Source organism: Triturus cristatus, chromosome 3_2, assembly GCF_964204655.1.
Source record: "Triturus cristatus chromosome 3_2, aTriCri1.1, whole genome shotgun sequence".
Lineage (NCBI taxonomy): Eukaryota > Metazoa > Chordata > Amphibia > Caudata > Salamandridae > Triturus > Triturus cristatus.
In genome coordinates, this window is record NC_140584.1 from 1,064,245,644 (window position 1) to 1,064,268,060 (window position 22,417).

Below are 22,417 nucleotides of genomic sequence, written 5' to 3' on the forward strand. Positions count from 1 at the left end.
CTACGAATACCGATAGTTAGGAATAATGTCTTCAGTGATTCACTGCTAGAGGATGTCTCTGTTGATATTCTTAGTACAGGATGTCTCTATAGAAATTGCCACTTAGCAGATGTCTCTGCTGAAGTCCCTCACTTAGAATGTCTCTACTGATGTCACTGCTTAGAAGATGTCTCTTCTAATGTACCACGTTTAGAATTTCTATACTGACGCCACTGCTTAGAGGATCCCTCAGCTCATGTCCCATGTTTAGAAAGTCTCAGTTGACGTCACTGCTTAGAGCATTTCTCTCGCTGATGTCCCTCATTTAGAATGCCTCTTTTGATGTTGCATCTTAGACGATGTTACTGCTGTCATCTCTAGTTGAGAATGCCTCTAACCACGTTGCTGGTTACTGGATCTCTTGGTTCTTGTCACCGGGAGAGAATGCCCCTTTCTAGCCACTAAGGGGTTGTTTGTCAACTGAATAACCAATAACAATGCTCACAGAGATGGAGATGGGTTACTCCAGAAGTCAGATTGAAAGAAAAGCCCAGGACAGAGATGGCTGGAGCGTCCTGGTTCACTGTCTATACCTCAGGAGTATTAGTAGACATAAGAAATTCTCACAAAATTTCCCGGCACTTCTAGCCTGCCTGCTGTGAGAAGTTGGCCTGATGTATGATGTCACTAGTTATAGTGTACACCTTATATCAGTCCAAATACCCTTATGGTGATTGGTTGTAAAGTCAACCTTATAGACCAGCTATCCTAGTGGTAGCATGGACAAGAGCAGTCTTAGGCTAAACTCTGAATGGCATGTGAAGCCAGCTGTGATACCATATATATCCCTTGAATACCAAATGAAAGGACACCACAACAGATATATATATAAAATAAAGTGTATTTATTCTAAGCAAACCCTCAGCACTCTTTATGAGTTTAGAGGTAAGTACAACACAGTCTTATTAATGCATACAGTAAGTCACACAGGTAAGTAATACAGTTAGGCCCTAGGGGCCACGCAAACCATATACTAAATAAGTGGTATAAGAACCACTGTCACGGAAATAGAATAGGCCTAGGCCTAGGGAATCGCTGGGGCTACACTACACTAGCGTTAGTTAGGAAGTGGGAAGCCCACGGGATTCGTGTGCAGAGTGGAAACACTCACGTGTAATGCGTAAAAGTCAATAGCAATGTTACAGTTTAGAAATAGATAGATTTAGGACACTTCCGGAGTAGCTAGGAAGTTGAGACTTGAAAACTAGACACTAGGATAGTTACTATCCTGATGAGCACCGGAGTACCCAAGTTACCTAGCCCACAGGCTGCGGGTGCATAGGGGTGAAGATGCGTCGTTTTCGTCGTCGACTCCTATGGATGCCTGAAGAAAGATGCTGACAGGCAGTCAGGAGAGAGTGTCCGGTGGATCCCAAGCCTGGGATCAAGAAGAGAAGAAACCTGCAAGCAGAGGGGACAGAGTCAAGGTCACTAGCCAGTGACCACGTGGAACCAGGAAGGAACCAGGCGATGTCGTGAAGAGTTGCAGGTGAAGGTGAAGCTTGTCGCTGCAGCCAGGAGGACCAGGAAGCGTCGAGGACGACCAGGACCAGGAGGCGAGCTGTCCCACGAAGGCTCTTGCTGTTGGCGGCGTCGAAGTTGGACTAGGACTCACCAAGCCTTGGCAAGCGGAACCCACGAAGAACAAGGGACTTGCTTCTGGTGCAGACCAGGAAGGTCTGGGGTGCTTCTTCTTTGCAGAGAAGCGGGAGCCAGTCTGGAGGAGCCAAACCAGCGCAGAAGATTTCAGGGAGCGTCGTCACAGAGGCCACTAGCCAGCGGGCAAGCAACCGGACAGACGCGGCAAGCAGGAAAATGCTGAAGGGCCCCACGCAGGACTCGTGGAGTGTGGGGGGCTGGTCTTCGGTGCAGATGGTGCTTGGGGTTGGGGCTTCTCAATCCCCGGTGCACAACTTCGAGGGTACCTCAGAAGCTGCGCTGTAAGTTACTAGCCACTTTTCCCAGGTAGCCGGTCCCACGTCGCTCGTCGCCTCCACGGATCTCAGCTCTGCTGCAGATGTGGATGAGGGTCGGAGAAGTCTGGAAGTCAAGGCTCTGGTCGGGCTCTGCAATCGGTTCCTCGTCGAACGTTTCACAAAGCAAAGGGTAGTCACTTGATGGTGCCTGTTTGCACAGGGTAGCCACTCCTTGGCTACAAGGGAGATTCTTCAGTCTTCTTCTTTCGTCGAATGTCGAAGGTCCAGAGTTTCTGTTCAGTTTTGCAGGTTCAGGATAATCTAAAGTCTTGAGGCCCAACTCCCACTCTTATACTAATCTGGGGGGCTGGGATACCTGCTAGGTCACGCCTTATGGGTGGGACCTGGGAGGGGGTGGTTACACCCACTTCCCTTTGTCCAGTTTCGCGCCAGAGCTGGGGCTGGAGTGCCCCAGCGCCGGTTTGAACTGGACTATGCAAGGAACACCTTGTGTGCCCCAGGCATGTCTCATTCCTTTCAGCCCACCCTGCCCCAATACACTAAAGGCTGTCTGGGGAGGTGCTAGCACCTCCCCAAGCAGGAAACCTATTGTCCAGGCCTCCCTGGCTGGGATCACTCCCAGCAGCAGGAGGTCAGACTTGTGTCTGTGGCAGCAGCATCCATTTTGTGATGCTGAGGCTTTGGTTAGAGATAAACAGCAAAGTAGGATTTTAACATGTCTCTCCCTCTAGAAGGGAGGAATAATATCCTCATCACCAGAAATGGTATGGGGGTATTATTCCAAAGTGTTAGACACCTTACACGACATGTTTTGATACAGCCCAACCATAGTTACCATAACCGTTTAAGATTATAAGGCACTTTAAGAGTATATGGTAGGCTATATCATAGAACAGCTATAAGGACATGGTTCCGAAAGCTGCAGACAGGCTCAGCTCATGCTAGAGCACCATCTCACATGTTACCAAGCACTCTGCCTCCAGGATTGTTAAGGCCTGCCATAGGAGTGACTGATAGGTACACATGTGTCTATATATAAGGGTAGATATAGGCATACTATATCTAAGCAAGGGGTGATTACACGACCTTGCCCCAGCTGAGTGATCAGCCAGTTGTGTCTGATTGGAAGGCCAGACCAGGGGTGGCATAATACATGCTGCAGCCCCTGGGAGGCCTAGGGTACACCTATGCCCTGGGTACCTAGGGTACACTGTACAGGGTCCAATAAGGTGATCCTTACCAATTGGTTATGTACCTAGGGTACATGGAGTCCATTTTACAGAGAGAGCAGACAGCCTGAGACCCTGAATGGCAGGATCTCAGGCCAACTAAGTCGAAAAACCAGCTAGACACTAGGCAAAAAGTTGGGGGTAACCATAGTCAGATATCCACCTTCCTACACAACCCCCCCCAAACGAAAGGAGATAAGGCTGGCCTTGACAAGGTAAGCCTCTATTGCCTGAGTGGCCATATAAGGAAGAACCAGCACTGGCATGGTTACCCCCTGTCTCATGGTCCACTAAGCAATCCCTCATCCTAAAGATATCATAGGGTCTCCACCATAGGGAATCTCTACCTTTGGTGTGTCTTTGCAAAGTAAAAGGCTGGTGTTGAGATGGAGTACTGAAGTGAGTGTCCCCAAAGTGAGGCCTCAGCTTCCTCCAATCATCCTCCACCATGGATGCCTTTCTTTCTCTAACTGAGTTGCACTGTGCTCTCAGGGTCAGCCTCTGGCTACCTAAAGCTGGAGGCTGGGTCCCTTTTGTGGGCTTACTGGAGGGACAGGTCAGGTTTGGGGCCCTAAGGTCCCATGTTTGCCTGTGCCCAACAGAATCCCTCTGGGGGAGGTCCCTAACTACCTGTGAAGGGGATCCCTCAGGAATGTTTTTACCCATCACCTGGCTAGGGCAACTAACCAGGCAATCCTCATTCTTTTGAAGGGGGGGCTCTTGTGGACAGGGGCCCTCTTGGGGTCCACTGGCCTCCCTGACCTCTGCAGCCCTGGGCTGACTGAGGCAGGGTAGAGAGAGGCAGGCTACCTGCACCAGACTGGGTCCCACCTTGGAAGGGGCCACTGACATCAGAGGCTCTGCCAGGCCAGGCCTGGCTACCTCTGGGGCAGTTCCTTCACAAGGGGTGAGGTCAGATCCCTGAGGAGGCTGACCTCTTCCTAATGTCTGGGGAGAGGGAGACTTTTCTTCCTCCCCACTACTCTCTGTTTGTGTGGAGTGATCCATAGTTTCAGGCTTCACTACACCTATATCAGTCTGAGTGTGGGCTGAGACCATTACAGCCTTGCCAACCTTTTCAGGAAGGCACTCAGTTTGTGTTTGAGCTGTGACTGTCACAGCTCTGCCAATTTCTACAGGGAAGTCTGTCTGTGCCTGGGCTGTGGCTACCACTGCCCTTCCAACCTTTTCAGGGAGGAAAGCTACTTGGACAGGGGTTGTGACTAGCACAACCCCACTACCCTTTTTGGAAAGGCCTACCATTTTAGAATGGGTGTCTTGTTCAACTCCAGCCCAAGCTGAGAGTTCTAAGTCATTCCCCAGCAAGCAGTCCACAGGCAAGGTTGGAGACACTGCCACCCTTTTAGGGCCAGTGACACCTCCCCAGCTGAGACATACCTCTGCCATGGGATGACTGTTCTGTTTGCCATCAATGTTAGTTACCTGGTATGAGAAACCAGGCAAAAGCTGCTCAGAGGGAACTAGCCTATGGGCCACCATAGTGATGCTAGCTCCAGTGTCTCTGTAGGCCTCAGCTTTTCTACCATTGATGTAGGGTTCCTGTCTGTACCTACCCAAAGTGTTGGGACAGGCAGTGAAGTTGGCAAACCCCATGCCACCATCACAGACAAGAGTAGCTGCTGCAGGGGAATTGGCTAAGCCAGGATCCCCCTGTGTTCCCCAAGAAAACCCAACCAAATTTTTGGGGGCACTCCCACCACCTGGGGGATTACTGCTGACAGTAATAGGTGGTGTGACAGGAGTAGTTGGAGGAACAGTTTTGTTTTTAGCCTGTGGACAACTGCTGTCAGTTTTCCAATGCCCAGGTGTTTTACACACATGGCAGTAAGGCTTTTTAACTGTGGTAGAGGAGGGAGCTTGGGACCCACCACCCTGTGTGGAGTTTTGGGGCCCTGAGGAAGATTTCTCTTTTGCTTTATCCCCACCCTTCTCTTGAGGCTTGGTGGTATCTTTCTTTTGGTCACCACCCTGATTTTTAGGCCTAATCCTGGTCCTGACCCATTTATCTGCCCTCTTTCCCAATTCTTGGGGAGAGGTCAAATCTGAGTCTACCAGGTGTTGATGGAGAAGCTGGTTCTGACAATTACTAAGGATCTGCTCCCTCATAATCAAGTTGTACAATCCTGTATAGTCCTGCACCTTGCTGCCAGTTAACCAACCTTCCAAAGCCTTAGTGGCACAATCCACAAAATCAGACCAGTCCTGTGTCTGTGTCTTCTGGGTGTCTCTGAACAACAACCTATATTGCTCAGTGGTTAAGCCAAACCCATCTATCAGAGCACTCTTCAGGACTTTGTAATTGTTTGCATCCTCATCACTGACTGTGAGGAGCTTGTCTCTACCTTTGTCAGAAAAGGAGAGCCACAAGATAGCTGCCCACTGACTTTGGGGTACCTGCTGTACTTTGCAGGCCCTCTCCAAAGCAGTCATCCATTTGTGGATGTCATCCCCATTCTGATATGGGGGGACTATCTTGCTTAGGTTTCTATGGTCATAAGACCTATCCCTATCTCTAGGAATGTTGCTGCCACCAGTGGGTTCTGACCCACACAATTTTTGCTCTCTAGCCAGAGCAAGCTTCTCTTTGGCAAGGGCAATTTCTTCCCTCTGAATCCTCAGATTAGCTTCCCTCATTCTGGCTTTATGCTCCTTTCTCTCAGGTGAAGTCATTCCCCTGTGAGAGGAAGCATTAGAGATGCTAGAGACATGGGAGTGGATGGATTCCCCTGAAGGGGATCTGTCCCTCCTGTTTCTCTGTGAATGCCTACTTGTGGGTCTGTATGGGGGGACCCCATGCAAACTCCCATGTAAGCTTAAGTTAGCCTGGCTAAGTCTCCTTACTTGGCTCTGGCTGTCTACCTCTTCCTCTGAAGTCCCATCTGACTCATCTGTGGTGGGTAGACCCTTATCTACAGCTATGGCACCATCCCTGGCAGCTCTTTCAGCATCATAGGCCTCCAGAAGCTCCACTAGCTGTCTAAGGGTAGGGTTTGCACCCTGTTTTATTCCTCTGGAGGTACACAATTGTCTCATCTCCTGGAATGTGAATGCATCATACCTAGAGGGAACCTGTCTAGGATTCTCCTCTCCTGAGGGAGCATCAGTGTGATCTCCATCCAGGGGCATGATTCTAGTGAGGGTGTGGTGTGTGCACCTACCTACACTAGTTGTATCTACTAAACCTTTCTAGTAGTTGTAGTCAGGGTGTGTTATTCCCTTCAACCTACCACTACAAAGTCCAGTAGGACTTAAGTATAATAATCTATGTTATATGTACCTAGACAATATTTGTGTGATCTTTCAATTTAGTATCTCAAGATTACAATGGTATTACAACAGCAAGCTCAGATCCCAACCGCTGCTCACCAATGTGAGAAGTTGGCCTGATGTATGATGTCACTAGTTATAGTGTACACCTTATATCAGTCCAAATACCCTTATGGTGATTGGTTGTAAAGTCAACCTTATAGACCAGCTATCCTAGTGGTAGCATGGACAAGAGCAGTCTTAGGCTAAACTCTGAATGGCATGTGAAGCCAGCTGTGATACCATATATATCCCTTGAATACCAAATGAAAGGACACCACAACAGATATATATATAAAATAAAGTGTATTTATTCTAAGCAAACCCTCAGCACTCTTTATGAGTTTAGAGGTAAGTACAACACAGTCTTATTAATGCATACAGTAAGTCACACAGGTAAGTAATACAGTTAGGCCCTAGGGGCCACGCAAACCATATACTAAATAAGTGGTATAAGAACCACTGTCACGGAAATAGAATAGGCCTAGGCCTAGGGAATCGCTGGGGCTACACTACACTAGCGTTAGTTAGGAAGTGGGAAGCCCACGGGATTCGTGTGCAGAGTGGAAACACTCACGCGTAATGCGTAAAAGTCAATAGCAATGTTACAGTTTAGAAATAGATAGATTTAGGACACTTCCGGAGTAGCTAGGAAGTTGAGACTTGAAAACTAGACACTAGGATAGTTACTATCCTGATGAGCACCGGAGTACCCAAGTTACCTAGCCCACAGGCTGCGGGTGCATAGGGGTGAAGATGCGTCGTTTTCGTCGTCGACTCCTATGGATGCCTGAAGAAAGATGCTGACAGGCAGTCAGGAGAGAGTGTCCGGTGGATCCCAAGCCTGGGATCAAGAAGAGAAGAAACCTGCAAGCAGAGGGGACAGAGTCAAGGTCACTAGCCAGTGACCACGTGGAACCAGGAAGGAACCAGGCGATGTCGTGAAGAGTTGCAGGTGAAGGTGAAGCTTGTCGCTGCAGCCAGGAGGACCAGGAAGCGTCGAGGACGACCAGGACCAGGAGGCGAGCTGTCCCACGAAGGCTCTTGCTGTCGGCGGCGTCGAAGTTGGACTAGGACTCACCAAGCCTTGGCAAGCGGAACCCACGAAGAACAAGGGACTTGCTTCTGGTGCAGACCAGGAAGGTCTGGGGTGCTTCTTCTTTGCAGAGAAGCGGGAGCCAGTCTGGAGGAGCCAAACCAGCGCAGAAGATTTCAGGGAGCGTCGTCACAGAGGCCACTAGCCAGCGGGCAAGCAACCGGACAGACGCGGCAAGCAGGAAAATGCTGAAGGGCCCCACGCAGGACTCGTGGAGTGTGGGGGGCTGGTCTTCGGTGCAGATGGTGCTTGGGGTTGGGGCTTCTCAATCCCCGGTGCACAACTTCGAGGGTACCTCAGAAGCTGCGCTGTAAGTTACTAGCCACTTTTCCCAGGTAGCCGGTCCCACGTCGCTCGTCGCCTCCACGGATCTCAGCTCTGCTGCAGATGTGGATGAGGGTCGGAGAAGTCTGGAAGTCAAGGCTCTGGTCGGGCTCTGCAATCGGTTCCTCGTCGAACGTTTCACAAAGCAAAGGGTAGTCACTTGATGGTGCCTGTTTGCACAGGGTAGCCACTCCTTGGCTACAAGGGAGATTCTTCAGTCTTCTTCTTTCGTCGAATGTCGAAGGTCCAGAGTTTCTGTTCAGTTTTGCAGGTTCAGGATAATCTAAAGTCTTGAGGCCCAACTCCCACTCTTATACTAATCTGGGGGGCTGGGATACCTGCTAGGTCACGCCTTATGGGTGGGACCTGGGAGGGGGTGGTTACACCCACTTCCCTTTGTCCAGTTTCGCGCCAGAGCTGGGGCTGGAGTGCCCCAGCGCCGGTTTGAACTGGACTATGCAAGGAACACCTTGTGTGCCCCAGGCATGTCTCATTCCTTTCAGCCCACCCTGCCCCAATACACTAAAGGCTGTCTGGGGAGGTGCTAGCACCTCCCCAAGCAGGAAACCTATTGTCCAGGCCTCCCTGGCTGGGATCACTCCCAGCAGCAGGAGGTCAGACTTGTGTCTGTGGCAGCAGCATCCATTTTGTGATGCTGAGGCTTTGGTTAGAGATAAACAGCAAAGTAGGATTTTAACATGTCTCTCCCTCTAGAAGGGAGGAATAATATCCTCATCACCAGAAATGGTATGGGGGTATTATTCCAAAGTGTTAGACACCTTACACGACATGTTTTGATACAGCCCAACCATAGTTACCATAACCGTTTAAGATTATAAGGCACTTTAAGAGTATATGGTAGGCTATATCATAGAACAGCTATAAGGACATGGTTCCGAAAGCTGCAGACAGGCTCAGCTCATGCTAGAGCACCATCTCACATGTTACCAAGCACTCTGCCTCCAGGATTGTTAAGGCCTGCCATAGGAGTGACTGATAGGTACACATGTGTCTATATATAAGGGTAGATATAGGCATACTATATCTAAGCAAGGGGTGATTACACGACCTTGCCCCAGCTGAGTGATCAGCCAGTTGTGTCTGATTGGAAGGCCAGACCAGGGGTGGCATAATACATGCTGCAGCCCCTGGGAGGCCTAGGGTACACCTATGCCCTGGGTACCTAGGGTACACTGTACAGGGTCCAATAAGGTGATCCTTACCAATTGGTTATGTACCTAGGGTACATGGAGTCCATTTTACAGAGAGAGCAGACAGCCTGAGACCCTGAATGGCAGGATCTCAGGCCAACTAAGTCGAAAAACCAGCTAGACACTAGGCAAAAAGTTGGGGGTAACCATAGTCAGATATCCACCTTCCTACACCTGCAAGAGGAATCCTTTGATCGGTGGATGCAAGGATCAAAAGTACAGTGTGCCATACCAAGTCTTGTGACCTAGAACCACAGAGGTGGACTCTGAAGGTTCTGTGACTTTGCTGTTTCTGGTGAATATGGCATACTTGAAATATGTGTAAATTCCTAATACATGCAGATTCAAGATTTGGTGAACTAGAGCTTCAAAGCAATGCAATGTATATATATTGGGATCTAGAAGAAATTAATCGTACAGAACAACATAAGGTGCTATTGCACCAGTGTAAAATAATTTAAATTGTTTCTGAAGGCCAGCTACGCTCTGCCATTGCTTTTGCTCACTTAGTGCTATAGAAACTTACCAGTGCATGATCGAACTTAAATGTGCTGATGTAATACGCCGGAATGTCAGCAGCGGCCAGGGGCTCCGAAATCTGGGCCACAATCCCACATTCATCTGAAGGAGGGAAGGATATCAACAAATCATTGGTGAAGGAATAACACAACTGTGGAGACAGTCATCTCTGGATTACAGTAATGAACCGGAGGGAAGGGTGGCAGGCACTATAGTGCAGGTCACCACAGGCAACGGCAGAAAGCACTGTAAATTATACTCTAAGGAACATGGGAGGTGTCATACCAGCTACTCGCAGTAGTGCAAGCACAATGATACTGTTGACAGTAAGTGCTGCAAGGTACACAAACCCAGCCACAACACAGTTACAGATAGTATATACAGGTATTTACACTCATTCATATGTTCCACAGTTACCACGAATATGCTGGCAAATACACATGTGCACAGATGTCAAAAGGGGTAACCGGGTGTAGCATGTGCTATCCATCGCTGGACGTTTGGCATCTCTGACCCTATACCGGCTACTCCTGGTAATAGAAGGGTATGAAGACAAATGCGGGAAAAGAAAGAAAACAGGGTTTTGTAGTTTCTACTCTTTGTCCTTTCCCAACCCCAGCAGTAACAGCAAATGAGAGTGCTCAGTGTCAGAAAATGGCCCATCCCTGTGAGTTCATCTATGGAATAACAGGATCATTGATTAGTGCTACACTATACACTGGGATGATAACATACCAAAGCCAAGGGGTTGCCCACCAATCCGAACCATCTTCCAGAGTTCTCCAGATGCACTTGTAAATAACAGATGATTAGGAAACCTTTGAAGATAAAAAATAATGCAGTCAATGTACAGAAGCAGAATCTAACCTGATCCTCGGTTGTACTCCAGCGTGGACTTGACACGCTCGCTATTATTCAGCAGGCAATTATAGAAGCATTTGGGAGACTCATAACAGAGCTTAGTTTAAGGCAGTAAGCTTCAAACTGTGGGTTGCAAAACCTGGCGGGGGATGTATGGAGGCAGCATGCCCAAGGGGCACACTCTCAGTAATTAAACTCACAAGCTGTTTCCAGCATTATCAATGGTAGATTGTAAGCAAACACAACTATTGTTGAATACAAATGAAAAGGAAGCTTAACCCACAAAAGAATGTTACAGACAGATCGCTGTCATTATGTGGGTTAAACTTGCCTAGGTCTTTTTAGCACTTTCAGTTGGGCTTGCTCTGAATGACTGGCTCCCTTGGTCTTAGTGCGGATTCCAAGCCTTGCAAAGTACCGTGCATCAGGGGTTAGACTGACGCATTTTAGTACTGGTGTCCGCATAATAGCATTAAAATGCATTCATCACACATCTATAGCACCCCAGGGACCACTCCGAGACACGCTGTAATACAAGGGAGGCTGCAATGCATTTAAACAGCAAGCGCGCTGTGCAGCCCAACTAAGTGCTCAGCTCTCAGAACACTGTGGTTGCATCGCTCTTTCACTTATACTCACTATTAACTACTTAGGTTTTGCGCCGGCCGGGGAATTATTGATCATTGACCAGGAAGTTCACAAGTGCAACGCAGCTTTCAGTTTAAATAGAGTTCACAGTGCTGGGAAACAAAAGGTTTATTAGCCAATGAGGATGGACGTACAGACCAGATTACAGCCAGTAGTGAAGGCCCCTGCTCAGAGAGGAGGTGTGCAAGCGTCTCATGGCTTTCTGTTGTGGAGACTGGCTGATGTAGTTTTGCAAATATGAAAAAAAGGCAATACATATGTAGCAGTATTCCCAGACACAGTACAGTTGGCCTCATTTTACTAATGTTTCCAAGACTTAATTATATGCCATTCTGCCCCCACCCAATAAAAATGATTTTACTATGGCTCTTTACTCTCCAGTCTCTATGGCTGGTGCTGGTGCTGGAGACTAGGTGAAGGACACACTGCAGTGTTGAAAGCTCCTGCAATGCCGGCAAGCTGGACACACCTGAGTGAGGAGTCAGGGCAGCTGGGACTCCGTTCATGACTTGACCGTCTGCATCCGTGACAGCTTTAGCCTCCATGAACTACAGCCTGCTGCTACATCCAAGTTAGTGGTGCTCCCTGCCCAGCCCGGCTGAATAACTTGGAAGATGTTCAATGGAAGTGCTCAGACTGGCAGCACCCTCCCCAGGCCCTTCTGAGCTGGCAGCCTCATCAGGTGAGTCATGAACTCCCGCTCTCCATTGAAGTTTCTTAGGAAAACAACGTGTTAACCTTCAACATGAACCTTTGCACAAATAGCGCCAAAATGCCATATTGATTCTTCCCTGCCATTCGGACTTGAAGAGAATTGACATTTTTAAATCAAACATTAGTAAGATAATTTATAGAAAATGGACTTTCCTGACTAATTTTATGGAATTTCAGTAACTAAAAAGTTCTTACACAAAAGGACTCGCAGGTTTTAGTATATTGTGGTTTTGCAAATACAGTTTCTTCTTTAGTATAATGATAGTGATGTTAGTAGTAGTAGAATACAGACACTTTGTTTTATTGTGACAAACAGCGGCCATCTTAGAAGGGGTTCTCCCTGAGAAACAAGGATTATGTTCATGGTTCTATAGCATACATGACATGTTGTTCACCAGTTCTTGCTTTTTTGCCTACATCATGTTACTTGCCTGTATGTTTCAACATTTTAATAACGATGTAATTTCAATCAATCACTTTATTCACATTTTTGTAAATGTATAAAAGTACCAAACATTAAAAGTAACACAATGCAAAATTTACAAGAGAGTAAAAATGTTAACAAATTGATTGATTATTAAAAGACCAAGGTACCAGAACATACAAACACATTAAAAGCCGAAGGCTTACGTTAGGCAGAGTATTACAGTCCCTACAACAAAACATAACCAAAGTTTAAAAATACATAAATAAGATTAAAAACAATGTATCTTAATTTATCATGAAACGGTTCATTTGTATCTCATCAAAAACGTGACTCACCTGTACTCATGTATATAATTATCTTAATGGTGCTATCAGTAAACTAGTGAGTCCTTCTGTTTATATTAGTGGCAATTTCATTCATCTGATCCCTCTGCAGCATGTGCATTAACCATACCCCCTTCCAGTTCGATTAAGTTATTAGGACAACTAGAGGCATGTTTCTCTAAGTTAATTTACATGCATAAAAATACAGCTGACATTGCATTAAGCGGATTTTGCAGCAGTTTGAACATATTTTTAGAGCTTTTCAGTGCTCAAATTGTGTAATTGCTAATATTTATATGTTTCTATGCACATCATTGCTTGGTTTTACTTGCAAGAAAGTGTCAGTCTAAGTGTCACAGATTTCGCAGTTAAATGTCACTGAGAAATACATTGAAACCATGGAAATGTCACATAAAAGTAATCTGAAAACTTGACAGTTATGGACTCCTGTGGCAAAGGTAAAGGGGGAGTTGGGTGGGCAGGCTCAGAGTCCCAGATAGCAGAATGGCAGCTTCAGTGTTTTCTGCTACTGAAGAAAAGTTCCAGTTCACATGGCCTGTTTGCTCTGTCCAAGCACTACCCACCCTTTAGGGGCATCAGTAACAGAGCAGTAATTGGGAGGGGGGGCTGGGACAGGAAAGGGGCAGATGGATAGAAAATAATATGAGAGTGGTAGTGACACGTGGGGTGGAGCAATGACAGGTGGAAAGGAGCAGTGACGAGTGGACACAGGGACAGAAGACATGGAAAAGACAGGAATGCATGCACACAAACACACGGCAAACACATGCGCGCACAGACTTGCGCACACACACCAGTCTTCGCTCATATAGAACAGGAATAAAAATCAGCTGCTGTGCAGCCTTTCTCAAATTTTCTCTCACAAACAGAACAAGTACTGCATTGGCAATAACACAGCAAATTTCTCTTACAAACAGAACAAGTAAAACAGGCACCGCAGCAGAAGACACACAAAAGATAACTGAATGAGCAACAGCTACAGAGCAAGCTTCCCTCAAACAGCAACGTTGAGGGAAGCAGGAGGATAAGGTCATCACACATAAAACAGGTACAGCATCAACAGCAGTAGTGCAACACACACACACACACACACACACACACACATACACACACACACCCACACACACCCCCACCCCCACACACTCCCAGCCCCACACACACAACCGCCCAGGAAAGGTATGTGCAAAAAAATTGAGGAAATGCTTGTAGTTCAGTCTGCATTTAGCACATCTGGCACAGCTGTGGATTACTTTGTGTCCCAAATCAATATCAATCCACACGAGAAAAATCAGCCATCAAATTCCGTTGACAGAAAGTGCTATGTGAGAAATCACACCACCCTTAGGGCCGGATTTATAAAGTCTTCATGCAATGCAAATTGACAAAACGTGATGTAAACCAGTGCAAAGTGTTGATTTGTTACTTGCTTTCCCGTGCAACCTCTTTTTGGGCTGAAAAGTTGCCTAAAATAAAGCAAAATAGTGCTTTGCCCTCTATTGAGTTGCTGGAGTTAAGGGGCATCCGATGAGGGACACATAGGGGTTCCCATGCTCCACTCATGTTATTTAACACAAAGCTCTAGCTAACGATGGTAGATAGGGCTTTGCAGCAAAAAATTAGGCCTCCTCGAGGAAGGTGCAAAGTAGGAAATATGTTTTTATTTCCTCAAACTTTGCATGTGTGTTGCCCTGTACAACACAGATACAAAGTGGGATTTTCTTTTAGCCTAATCATAGTGTTTTGTACTGAAAGGGTACCCATCCAATAAAAAACAAATGCTAGACTCACACAGATACCTTTGCACAGGGCTGCGAAGGTGTGGCACCAGACAGCCTAATTATTTATGCACCAGCACTTGGGAAAAGAGTGCAGTGCCATATCTTTGTAGACTTGGGCTACCCTGCTCACTCCCTTTCACGCAACGCATTGCAGCAACTTTGGTTACTGTGTGAAATAATAGTAAATTTGCCACACAGTTCTAAATTCACCCACAGCGCCCATATCATTGATGTATACAATGCTACTTAGAACTCCTCCCTCTACCTCCGAGATTCCAGGTATTTATGGTCCAGCAGATCCATCTGCATAGTAGAGGCTTCTCAGTATGTCGGCCAGGTTTGTTTTACCATTACAGTTCCCTTTACAGTCAACAGTTCGCAGAGAATGCTACCACGGCACATGAACAGAGAGTGCGATAGGCTGCTTCATGCTGAGGATTCCCAGAGGAGCAGAACAGTGTCCTTAGAGAGTTATGCTCTCATTTCAGCTGTAGCTATCCCTGCTAGGAGGATTCAAGGAACTCTCTGCTAGTCAGGCAACATGAGACTTTGTCTATGTGCGTCAGCTTTGTCTGTGCATTGACTTAGAGGGTAGGAGCCTTGAGTAGACAGTTGCCACACTATTTGTACTTAGGGTTATTGGGTTGCAGATGATCACAGACTATATCTGCATACTTATGATTATCAATAATATTTCTATTTAGCTTCTGGTAATATTCTTGTCCATGGTAATACAATGAAACATCCAAACAAGTCCATGTTTCATTAAAAAAACATAATCAGACTGACAAAGGTCACTAACATGAATGTTAGTCAACTGGGGATATATTATTTGCAAACCTGAAGATGTGTGACTTTCATTTTGAAATGTAAATTTGAGGGTTAAAGTGTGAATAATTGCCCACCCGGAAGATTTGCAAATTGCCTGTGTGGGTACTGTACGATAGCAATAAAGGAAAGACTACATCACTTATCCCATGGGGGCTGTTGGCAATGATATATACATAAATAGCCATAGCTGTTACAGCCACAGAGGTAGGATGGGAAAGGTGTCATGGCCCTCTGAATTCAGTGGCAGAAAACAAGACAATTCGTCTTCTGGTCTTGCTAATGAGCGGCACCACTTCATCACTTGTGCACTGTTGTAGAGAGACTGCTAATCTGTACAGCTGACCAAATTGTGAGTCACAGTTTAATGATACACATTGCATTTAAATTGGTGTTTTGCATTAATGCACACGTCACATGCCAAAGCATACCGATTAGCAAGGGACACTGCAAGCATAAAGGTTATTTGTTTTCATTGCATTCACATTATGCACCCATTCATTTACCCAGACTCATCCTCTCATTCCTGTAAGGCAGAGCAGAACAGGTTCTATCGTTCTGGTAATCACTGAGCCTGTGGTGGGCAGATTCGGGACACAGAAGCAGTACTAGTGTAAGGACTGTCAGTGCTCTAGGAAAAGGCAATTATGTTGGACCTTGGTGCTTCCGCAAGATGGTGTCCACAAGCTGCTGCGTTACCTACATTCTGGAGTCATCTGTTCAGCGTCTAAGCCGTGTAAAAAGGGTTTCTTTATTTACATTTTGAGTTTTTTATAGCGTAAACTCGACCCAAGGGTTTCAGAGCGCTTTACAAAGTTTGCATAGCATCATTTACAAGGATTACACAATCAGGATAAAAATATACAATAAATGGTGGAATAGATGGACAATGAAGTTCAGAGGTAGCAAAGGTAGGCTGTTTCAGAAGTTAAGGGAATTAATGCACAGTTATTTCGGGAAGTAGTGATGTTCAGGCTCTTTGATGGTTGGAAGAGAGGTGCATCTAGGCAAGTCGATTATTTTTGGAGGGAGTGTTCAGGTATTTGTTGAGAAGAAGTAATTTAAGGTTTTTTCTGAAGTGTAGGAATGATTGATTGTCAAGTAGATCCTGTGGCAGAGCATTCCACATTCTAAACTCATTCCTAGAAAAGGAGTGGGTGAGTGTGTTTTCTCTTTTAAATTTGGACATATGCAGGAGTAAAGTGTTTGAGCTTCACAGAGGCCTCTTTTGGCCGATTTTGCTAGTTTGTTAGCGAGGTAGTTCAGTTTTTCAGTGGGAGAGAGATTTGTGGGTTATGGAGGCCCATTTTAATATGCTTCTTGCTTCACTTGGCAGCCATTGTGGGAGTGATGTGATCAAAGCGACTCTCCCCGGAGAGGTCTGGCCACTGCGTTGAGTTTGGCTTTCATAGGCTTAAGGTGGATTTTTGGGGTACCTGTGAACATTGCATTGCCTTAGCCCAACTTAGAGAGTACTAGGGACTGCACCACAGTTTTTAGGTCTTCAAGGGGGATGAAGGCTTTGATTTTATCTTTTTAGGTGTTTCAACGTGTAGAAGGCACTTTTTTGCTGAAGCACTGATACGATCTTTCATGCTCAGGTTTTAGTCAAGTGTTTTCCCTACTGACTTAACAGAGATGGAGATAGAGAGATGGTTTCATGCATTTCTTCAGATTGGCTGGCGTGTTAAGGACTGCTGGACATGTTACGATTGATTAGTGCAGTTTCCTCCAGATAGTTTAAATGTACTACTTCAGTGTATTTGTTAATCTGAAAGGTTGGTGTTAGCCAGAGTCACCAGTGGTCTAAGTTAGGATGCAATGTATCCTGAAAGATTCTCATTAAATGGTTTTCATTTAGCAGATGGCTTACGATGCAGGTCTGTGTGGGGCATATGGGACAGAGGAGAGCCCTGTCATAGGTGCAGTCCATTGAATCCTGAAAGCACCTCCAGGACGGCGGCGAGCCTTCACCCCAACCATCCAACATCTTAATTTTCTGTCATGAGATTATCCTCACCTTTGCTGTGTCTGTACATCCATCACTAAGGAGATGTAGCCCTCAATAAGGGAAAAGGAGAAGAAGCGGATGTGACCGGAGTCATCATTGCCAATCACAGAGTCTTTTACTCTAAAAGAAAGAGAAATAGAATTTGCTAAGGTCATACATCATTAGAGAGAGAACCAACGGCTGACCTCAATTAACCTGTTGATTAAGTGTGAATATGAATGCCTCATCATGGCAGAACCCGACATCATTTGCAATATCTTTAGCATTATAACATTTACTCAGTGTAAAATTAAATGTATAAACAAACATCCCGTGTCTTTGGTTGATCAGGATTAATTAATTCCAACACCCGTTTGACTAATGTTAGATATGTGCTAAACTGGAAATTTTTGCTTCTACAAATATGAAACGATTGGCCATGAAATGATGACAATTTCCTAAAACTTGTTAAAAATGTTCAAGAATCTGTTTTGAAGGGAACAGTCTCCAAGCAATTGATTATGCATGTCAGTTGTTTGCAAAAAGAAATTATGAAGCACACCAAATTATAAACAGAATCTAAGAGTTATCGGAAATAAGCATGGCTGCCTAATGTTAACAAGGTTTTTCTTTGCAAAAGTTTTTCATTATTGGATTTAACAGTAGGAGAGTTAGCAAAGAAACCAATCTTGGTTTTAGGGACTAGGTGAGACAATGAATCAGTGTTCATTTTTACAAGACAGCAAGGAGGCAAAGTAAAGCTATTCAGATACTGCTCACCAGGAACAAAATAGGTTCTGGAATCTGTTACCGCGTACAACCAAAACTCCATCCTCAATAATTGTTCAATAACCCAAATCATCCCCAACTCCCACTAATCTGCCCAAGACACAATAGCATGGGATTATTAACGACAAAATGCTTACAAACAGAGTGCATATGCATAATCACAGCATTTAGCATGATCTAAAATGTATAAAGGAAATTTTTAAGGATGAATACTTGAAAAACATTTTACAAACCTACATAGTTAAGTTCTTTTAATAGTGGTATTTATTTTTTTACTGATACAGAGTCTAAATGCACAATTATCCAGACTGTATTAAATGGTCTATACTTTCTACCTGCCACTCCGCTCAGGACTTGCTGAAGTTTTCAGTGGTGAAATAACAGTCCCCCTAGATTTCAGAGCCTTAGCATCGACATATATATATATATCGGTTTGTTAATTTACCCTTGAGCACGTGGTACCTACTTTTCTTTACATTTTGACATAGTTGACTGCCATGGTTGAACTTTTAGTATTTCTGACTTTCTCCTTTATGACTGAAGACTTAAGGCCTCATTTAGAGTTTGTTGATGGACTACACGGCCACAAACGTGATGGATATTCCGTCCACCTTAATAAAAAGGCAAAAGAATATAATGCACTTATAATAAGGCTGTTACATTTGTGACGGAGTAACCCATCTGCTAAACTCTAAATTAGACCCTTAGTTACCACACGGCTAGGATCTTCTAGTATAGAAAGCCATGATGCACTTTTTTCATTACAATTACAAAAAAAATCATCATGTGGCAGCAGTTCCTCTTTAGAGAACAGTATCAGGTATACAAATTCTTGCAAATCTACCAAATTGACTTGGAGCTTATACTTTTTTGAAACACAGGATATTCTGATTTCTTCCACCTTTGACCACTCACTTAAGTCCCTAAACTACTCCTGCAAAGTTGGAGGTTCCACCATCTTGTTGTGGTGTATTGATGTTTACCTTCTGGCTGCCTCTCTGTCGATAATGCCATTGGTAAGTTGGCTTCAAAACTGCATCACCATCAGATTCTGCATCTTCAGCCCCTGCAGAGTTTAACAAGTAGACTTTGCGAACAGATTCTGAAGCCAGAACAGGGGGCATGACAAACAGCACCCAATCCTTCTGGTCCTGCACCTGAAGTGTCATGGGTCCAAATGTACCAGAAGCCTTGTGCCCTTCTTCGGAACCTCAATGCACACTTTGTCTGCCCATGGAATCTGTCCTAAACATTATCACCAGCACTAAAGATGCTCCGCACATGTCATCTGTGATTGGCCAGATCATGGAAAATGGAGTGGTGTCGAAACATCTGCATTGTGGAAGAGTGGTCGATGTCATCGGGAACGCCTGATGGCAGGCGTACCTGTTGTTGCGGCCAGTAATGGAAAAAGTTTGTTTTAAGAGAACGGAGTTTTCCCACCAATCCCCAGAGAGCAGAAGCATGCATAGAATGTGAAATTATAACGTTTCTACTGTAAAAATGGGATCAATGTATTCACTGTAAAATGTCAGAAGCATAGTGGTAGACCCAGCCTTCGCTACAGAGTGCTGGGCCAGGGTTGATGTCTACTTATACTGCCTATATGCACGGCCGGACTGGGAACCTAAAGCAGACCTGGCAATTTGGCAGATGAGCCCCGGGTGGGGGGGGGGAAGGGATGCACAAGTGTGCACTGCTGCTTTTGTTACAGGGGGGGGGGGCAAGATTGCAGTGCCGTTGCAAAACCGGACCCCAGTAACAAAACCAGACCCCGCAGCTGAAAAACCAGCCACCACCCCTCCAGCCTCCTGGGAAATTGCCCGTTGCCCGTGACGGCTAGTCTGGACCTGCCTTTATGGAACTTGTCTTCCTCTGTCCCTTTCCCTGGTGACACAGCACGTCTTCGAGCTGCGGTGTGACCCTTAGGGACCTGGGGTGCTTGGGCGACTCACTTGGAAGACTCCACTCTGGATAAGAACTGCCTTCAGTGATGTTGTGACCCTGCAGGGGTTTCGGGGATGGGATGTAATTGGCCCCTCTATGTTGGGAGATGTTATGGAGAGAACCCTTATGGCTTAGTTTGCAAATTGTAGGATTCATTTGACATGTGCAGGAGTCTGTTTTTACGCTCTCTCTAACTCCAGCATGCCCTTCATCCACAGATTACGAACCTGACCGAGCTTCCGGATCACAAACTGCTGGAAGCCCACCTACTCACGGGTGAAATAGGACAAATAAACTTCTCTCTATCTCGGACTACAGTAAATAACTCACCCGATACTTTTGATAACCGGAGGGTGGTTTGGGCTCGATATCGCGGATAATAAGTGGCAAGATGCCAGGATGGCTCTCCGCAAGATTGCCATTGCAGCACAATTTTGAATGATTCAATTAAGAATATTGAACAGAATACATATTACTCACTTCAAGCTTCGGCATGGTCCCCTGAACAAGCCAATCCTTAGAGAGGTGGGCCAAAAGCCTAGACCATTTTATGGTCTAAATGGCAAAGTTATAGAGCTATTGACTATGAGAGGGCGGGGACATCCGCTCATTATAGCACAAGGAGACCCGATGATGTTTCGGTTAAATGAGACAGTCTTTGCAGCGATGTTTTTGTCTTGTCGTCTTGTTAGCCTGGTACAAATGTGTTTCTTTCTATGGGCGATTGGAGGGATGGGATATTGGTTCATAGGAATGTCTTAAAATATCAATAACATTATTTCATAAAACAAGAAGGATAGTGGTGAGCGCGATATGTCAAATTATGTGCAATGTTGGACAATGACACTGAATAGCATGGGTTTGGACCAATTACCCACAGTGCCACATAAAGGCTCTATACTTTCATAGTGATCACATTTATCCATCCATTAAACCATGTACATTTTGCCATTTAATGTACATCAAAGAAAATATAATAGGTCTGTTAGCAGTACTCATGGAGGCAGGATGTGCAGCCTTACAGAGAGTGTGGCTGGAAGAATGGATGGACACATCAAACAGGATGAACATATAAAATCCCTTTTATGCCTTTGTGATCATCTACTTGGCAGCAGGACCTCAATTTTGACGACTACAAATGATTGCTTATTATCACTATCTTTAGCTATTTAAGGTGTTTTTAAGGCCTACTACTACATGTAGCAAGAAACAATCCCTGCATACATACAGCAGTTTTTCACTGTCTTTTGAATTGTGATTTAATAGGGGTCACCGCCTGTTGCCCCTGTGCCCCGCCCCTACCTCACCATTCCCTTGAGTTCTCATTAGTTTTCTAGCCTGTCTTTAGATCTGGTGTTAGCCAAGACCTTTTCATTTTACTAAAATTAAATGTATATAATCTACTTATAGGGGTTTTGAGCAAACCCTCTTCAATTATTGCTCTTTAGTTGTTATTCACATTTTCCTTCAGCCCATTGGAGCATACACTAGGGGGTAATGGATCACCCACTTCAGCCTTGATCTAACGTCACCCTGAGTGACAGCATTCTTCCTTATTCCAAAGAGCACATCCAAACACAAAGCCGTTCCCTTCCTTGCCAGAGACTTCTGTGGCAAGTGTGCTTTGTGAGGCACACAAATATTTTTTTTATAGTCAGTGTTAATTTCTTATAGTGACGAGGACTTGGTTGCTTCTCAAAATAAAGTTTTACCTGAACCATGACATAAGCACTGGCAAAGCTAAAGGTCTGCCAGCCAATACCAGACCTATTGGCTTTGCCAATACTTATTTTTAGATTGAGGTTACAGATCTACCTTATGCCAATACACAATAGGCACCCGTGTACTGGTCCAATCCTCGTGAGGGAAAGAGATCATTATACACGATGCTCAGTGTTATGTTTCTAAAGGAAAAATAAAATTTTACAGCACCTGAGATTTTGGCTTATTTGTTCGGTGATAGCTTTTCGGAAGAGGAAAATCCACAATTTGTACTTACTACGATGACATATTTCACAGTGAATGCAAAACCGGTCGCATGTATGAGAGGTTTGCTAAGAACAAATTTAAAGGACATGTTTCCTTTACAGTGGCGGCTGCTAAGAAACGGGGGAGGCGAGACAGTTGGAAAAAAAATCACTTACCAGTTTATGGCCGCCACCTCTCCTCGGTACTCTTCTCTTTCTACTGACTCGATAGCAGGAAGGTCGCAGGCTCCCCTAAGTCAATCACGACACTGCTGTCACAAGCATGATAGCAGAGTCGTGATTGGTCTGTTTGGCCGCTCAGGCGGTGCCTGGGAGCCTTCCGACAGTTTTCCACCCGGCTCTCCAACACAGCTGGCCAAACCTTCATGCGCACTTAGTAGTGGCAATACCACTCCTCCCCCTGTGAACCAGCCCAGTCCCG

General features: G+C 45.4%; 1 protein-coding gene across 1 annotated transcript in view; it reads right to left on the bottom strand.

Moving 5' to 3' along the window:
• CASTOR2 (cytosolic arginine sensor for mTORC1 subunit 2) overlaps positions 1 to 22,417 on the bottom strand; it is a 428,746-nt gene that overhangs the window by 33,613 nt on the left and 372,716 nt on the right. The window contains exons 6-8 of the mRNA XM_085649800.1: positions 17,303 to 17,413; positions 10,418 to 10,500; positions 9,690 to 9,784 (exon numbers count right to left, since the gene is read on the bottom strand). Of these exons, the coding sequence (XP_085505926.1) occupies positions 9,690 to 9,784; positions 10,418 to 10,500; positions 17,303 to 17,413 (289 nt within the window). The remainder of the gene's footprint in view (positions 1 to 9,689; positions 9,785 to 10,417; positions 10,501 to 17,302; positions 17,414 to 22,417) is intronic.